Source organism: Stegodyphus dumicola, chromosome 2 (genome assembly GCF_044657685.1).
Source record: "Stegodyphus dumicola isolate Sdum_Otavi_A_Nest chromosome 2, ASM4465768v1".
In the NCBI taxonomy this organism is placed as follows: Eukaryota; Metazoa; Arthropoda; class Arachnida; order Araneae; family Eresidae; genus Stegodyphus; species Stegodyphus dumicola.
The window spans coordinates 74,344,240-74,350,239 of NC_140769.1; the positions used below are offsets into that span (position 1 = coordinate 74,344,240).

The 6,000-nt window shown below is 32.6% G+C and overlaps 1 protein-coding gene across 2 annotated transcripts in view; it reads left to right on the forward strand.

The window, feature by feature from the left end:
• LOC118192827 (uncharacterized) overlaps positions 1-5,594 on the forward strand; it is a 153,519-nt gene extending 147,925 nt beyond the window's left edge. For both annotated transcript variants that reach the window (XM_085810773.1, XM_035363854.2), the window contains one exon: positions 5,078-5,594. In XM_085810773.1, coding sequence (XP_085666899.1) covers positions 5,078-5,331 — 254 coding nt within the window. In that variant the 3' untranslated portion in view covers positions 5,332-5,594. The remainder of the gene's footprint in view (positions 1-5,077) is intronic.
• Positions 5,595-6,000: the final 406 nt, after the last annotated feature.

The window sequence follows — 6,000 nt, forward strand, 5'->3', positions numbered from 1 at the left end:
TGTTTAAAAGATGTATGTTAGAATTAAAAGTAAGATGTTAAAATTTAAAAAGATGTAACAGAGTAAAACCAAAGAATACTGGTAATTCCCATCTGGAAAACAGTAATTTGAGTACGATATTGAAAAAGTTGGTTTTAAGAATTTCTTTATGCATGTGATGCAAAACAATTGCTACTTTATCATGAGTGCTGACATAGATGCAATTAGTGTATGAAAAATAGTAAAATTAGTATAGTTAGTGTCTCTAAAACATGAAAAAATAATAGTGTGAGCAGTGTAAATTCATTTGAAGTACTGAAATATGACATAGACTAAATACCAGAAGATGTAAGAAATATTTTGGTGTGTGTGGATGAAACACTGAACGTGGTTGTAAAATTAGAAATGAAAATTATCAACACACATAAAGGTAATAGGGATTTAAAACTAAACATGATGTTAGAAACTTTGAAGATCGTAAAACTATATGAGAAAGAAATGCATTTAGATATAAATGGTATTAAACTGTAAAGTTGTGAATGGAAATTTCTGAGTAAAACCTGTAGATGATCTATTATGATCGGAGAATAAAACAAGTATTTTAAAAATTGTAAGGAAATATTTGAATATGGAGTAAATGAAAACAATCCATATCGTTAAAATGAATAAAAAGGGATAAAATATTGGAATTACGAATGATGAGACAGAAATAAAAACATTATAATAAATAAGTTAAACTAGAATTAAGAAATATAAACACAGAAGGGAAATCATGAACGTAAGAAACGCAATTAACAGTTATAGACTTAAGTTTTTAAAAAAAAATATTCGGTAATGTAAGGAAGATATTGTTAAACATGTAAAAGAAATTAGAAATTCTGTAGAAAATTTAGTAAAAGAACTAGGATCACGAAAAATAAACGTTTCTTTTTAAATAGAATTTCAAACCACTAAGTTAAAGTGTGTATAGAATACTAGAATGGTTTAAAAAAAGTAAATGAAGTTAATTTCAGAATATATTGAACATTATAACGTTAAAAAAAGTGTGAAATTGCATCTAAAATTAAGTAGTGTAACAAATAAACAGCATGTGCGGGAACGTTTCTGAAATATAATATATAAGTTAAAAATCAGGGTATGCTGAAATGGTATGAAAGGTATGAAAAAAAAATAGTATGTGGAAATTAAATAAAATATTACAAATTAGAAACGTTAAGTATTAAAAAAATATGACAGTAAATAAATATGTTATTATGAACAGAAAACCTGAGAAATAAGTTAAAGTTTCATAGAAAACTAGAAAGAATAAAAGTATCAGAATAAAATTGAGTAATAAAAAAAAATTATCTTGTAGTTTCATTAAAGGAAAGTCTTTTCTTTATATTTGTTTCTTTTACATTGTTTTCAGAGTCGCACATTGAATAATTTTAACACCAGACTTAAAAAATATATTTCTAAAACATATAATTCACTTTTTCATTAATAGAGGGCAGCATCGCTATATCATCAAAATTAAGATGCAGAAAATATTTCCCGTTGCCAATTTAAAAAAAACTAACTTTAAATGAAAAGCAGGAGGTCTACAACTCAATCAGCAATCTAAAAACAACTCAACTCCACTCGAAACCACGCCTCCTGGTGTGATGACGTTGCCTTTGGTCCCGCCCTCTGTGTGACGTCGTTGGCCACGCCCACACCGCACACCGCGTGCAGCAGAACCCGTATTTTTATACTACTATTGATTGTTATGCCTATAAACTGCAATCCATTATCACTTATATAAGCGTTATGTTTTTCCCTTATAATTTTTCTCTCTTAGGGTATTAACGATAGCAATTGGCTGTTCTATCATCATTTTGGTGTTGTCGTGTTTAATATGGTGCCGAAAGCCTTATAAAACCGCAGTTGTCAGACTTTCAGAACCTCTACCAAGCTTATATTCAGGAACAGGTACGTAGCATTATTCACACATTTATTCTGAACTTTTAAAATAAATAAAACGCTTTCGGTTCACGATTCTAAATGGCAGGCTTTTTTTAATTGAATGTGATATTCTTAACACCCCTCCACAGACATCCGTTGCATGGAGATAGGAAGTTAGTTCCTTTCTTGCCTCCATGATCTGTTGAGGTGAACTCCATAGGTCTGTTTCTTCTGAATAGGCTTTGCAGATCTCTTTTGATTATACGTATTCTCCATTTAGTGAACAACTGGCTAATTTCAGTCGCTTATAATTTAAGTGTATCTCTATGAATCAAACTAACGGCAGGCTGTCAGCGAATTTAAATAGTAATTATAGATTTACCGTGTAATTACTTTGATCCAGGGAAGTTTTCATTTGCCCGAATAGTACAAGGTTTGCCTTGTTGAATCATAGTTCCGAATTTGGTAATTTATTTACAGTTTTACAATTCTGAAACAATACTTAGGAAACGAATTTAATAATGGATAAAATTCAAATTTTTAGCTTTAATTTAAAATACAAAGGTATATTTGGAGAGTCAGTTGGTACAGTTTTCTTTCGTCAGAAGCATATTACTCTGCACTAATGCGTTGTCTCGATTGTCAAAGTGCTAATTAATTTGTTTCTGGAGATGGCAGATTACTTTAATTATCTGTTGAAATGCATAATTTTACCAGTTATTTGGAAGTAAAGCTGGTTATATTTCTTGCATTATTAGTCACTAGAAATTTTATTTTAGCGAAATCTGTAGTCATTTAATGACTACATATTAGTTTTTTTAAAATTATTATTGTTATTATTATGTGTAAACCTTGAATGATAGCTAAACGAATCTCTCGTTCCCCAAAAATAGTGAATACGTAGTGGGCACATAGAAAATGCATGCAGTTGCATTTTCATTTTATTTTTGGAATGGTGCAGTAAATTTTTAGCTATGGTATTAAAACTTTTGAGCATTGAGTATATTATGAAATTGCATTTACTTTTGACGTTTTACATTTATATCATGTTGAATTGTGGTAGTGTAACTGATCTGCAAGGTATTTTCTCCCTCTTTTCCGAGTGCCTTCGGTTAATTGGAAGCACACTCGACGCGTATTCGGGACGTCCGCGGTTCGAATCCCGGCGAGTGCAGTGCATATTTCTCACGTCTCAAGCATTTAAAAAAAAAACAACTTAATGATTCTACAAGTGGCGTCCGAACTAAAATATGGTGAACGATAATTCGTCGCCACCAGGATTTGGCGGTTGACGCTCCTCATCCACCAGTTTCCCTTTAAAAGGGGGAGTATATGAGGTATTTTCTCACCCCTTTCCGCATGCCTTCGTGGTGTAACTGGAAGCACTATCGACTTGTGTTCGGAGTCGGAGTCCCGGCGAGGGCACTGTACATTTTTCATGCCTCCAGCATCAGAAAATCCTATCGACTGTGCAGATCTAAATTTTTAGATACCTCTAAATTTTAAGCCAGTATCATAAGAAGAGATTTCATTTCATGAATAATAGCATGCATTAAAATAGATCAATGCGTATGTTTTCTTCATAGAATCTTTCTTAATCCAAATCAAAGACGTGGGATATGGCAAGGACGCCATTGTTTAATAGTTTTATTTATCAATGATAATGACTGACATTTCCTGCAACTCAGTTGACAATAAAAATTATCTAATAAAATTTTACATAAAATAGGATGTTAATAATTGTTGTCAAAACAGAATTTAAATCAGTATTTAAGTTAATATTGTAGAATTCCAATATTCAACAAACTGAAAACTGAATTACATAGTTTGTTGTTTTTTCGATATTGTGCCAATGTTATTTGCATTATACATCGTATGGATAGAGTTAGTAGGGACACTTTTTCTTATTAGTTTTGTTTTTGCCTTTGAATAGGTAAAACTTCTGATCAGTATTCAGTACAACGCGATGTCTACTTTTTAATTAAGGGTTGAAGATTTAATAAAGAAAAATGGGAAAAAAGAAAAAAATTTAATACATGGACAAGTTAGTTACATATTAATGATACTTCTCTTCGTAATTGTCTTCCAGATTAAAACATTTGTCCAAACACATCACATGTTTGTCAGAAGATCTTACCGCCTGACAATTAATGCAACCTGTCATACTATCTTAGGGAAAACATCAGACGTTCTTGTTTTACCTTCCTTAACATGGAAATATTTTCACTTTTCTTGTAACTTATGGTACAATTTGCATGTAACATATCATATATGAAGATTCCTCCTCCATGGACACTGCATAATCTGCACTGAATTTCAGTTGCATTTTGGCTGTTTTCGGCTTGAAGAAGTCTAATAACAAGGCAAATCGCATACTCGTTACAAGCATAACTTTGACTAGCGATTTTTGCTTGTAGACTACATAAGCTGGAATCGGTAGTATGACGAATAGCATAATGTAATATGTTTATAATTTTAATGTAGGGTAATTTTACATTTTATTGACCAACTATTAGAAACGTGATTAAATGTATCTCTTATATGAAAAAAATTAGATTGGCCTTGAACACAATCTATTAGTAAACTTCTATTTACACTCCGATATGTTTAATTTTATATACATTATGCAATGCTTCGTGAGAAAAAGGTAGAGTAACAAAGGTAGAGTAAAAAGGTAGAGAGTAGTATATCTCCGACAAGGACTGTCGGAGATGCCTGCTAATCTGTACTTTATTCTTGAGAGATCTGGCGTTCGTGCTGGCTAGGAAAGTGTTCGAGATGCACGAAGCCAGGCAAGAGAAAGGCGTGCCGTGTGTATTATCCTGTTGAAATGCAAGCTCAAGGGTCCGTGAAAAGAAGGCAACACTATGGTGCATAGAATCGCATCGATGTACCACCGTACTATAGAGGTGTCACAGATGACAATCAAATGAAATGCCATCCCATACCATAACTCCTGGTTGTTGAGCTGTGTGGCAGCGGCGATGAGACCACACCGCCGTCTCCAGATACGTTTTGCTGTTTTTATTCCAAGTAATTTGTTAAATTTAATACTGGTTGAAATTATTGTTGTGAAATTACATTTAATGAAGTTTGTACTTAATTCATTTATTTTCCTGTTACATTCAGCAAAATCTTTCAGTAATCCTTCACTAACGAATTCACTAACTTTCAGTTTTAGCACCGGAAGGAATTATACAGCCTGACGTCACCTTCTACACTCAAGTACAGCCTTGCAATGGAAAAGATAATTCGCCCAAAACTGATGGAATTGTAGAACCTAACAGCCGACTACCAACTCCTTGCAAGCCACTGGAACCCGCGTATCAGCCTATGCAGCTCTTGACCATAACAACTGTGAGACTGCCTTATTTAACATCTGACCTAGCGCTTCCACCCGGATATGTATCTCTACGCGAAGCTAAATAATATTTCAGTTAATGATTTTGTAATGGGAAGCCTATGGAACCCGATTATCAACCAGATCAACAGTTAGCCAATTCACTAGATTTTGGCTAATGCAATGATATAAAGGGCCTTATATAACTGCATTCCTTTTGTAACCAGCAGGGAGTTCAAATTTACTATTATAATTGCGAAAGGTAATGATATGTTGTAGACATTTAAAAAATTATTTTAGAATATTTAATAATTTGTAGTAAATGATGTTTCAAAAATAAAATATGTTTTTAATTTTACTTTCTGTTTTAATTACTGCATCTCAGTTTGAAATTTTTGTTTTCTGAATGTTTTAAAGCTTGTGCTACAAAGAGCAGTGCTAAAATATAAAGCTAACTGCTTTCAAAAATTAAGAATATGCGAATACCTAGTATTTTCCACATACCCACGCAGAATTTTATTTCTGTGCTTCTTAATAGTATATTATAATAATGTATTTACTATAAAGAAGCATTCACATGATGGCTTAACGATCACAACTGGCTTAGAACTTCGTTACAAGGCAACTAGACCTTGTCACTTCACGGAAGCTGGTGTAAAGATTTGTATCTAAATGTCCTGAACTCAAGTTCTTTAGTATATTTATCCACCATGTTTGTTTGTGGCTCAGGTTCTGTTCGACAGGTGTTTATAACGACT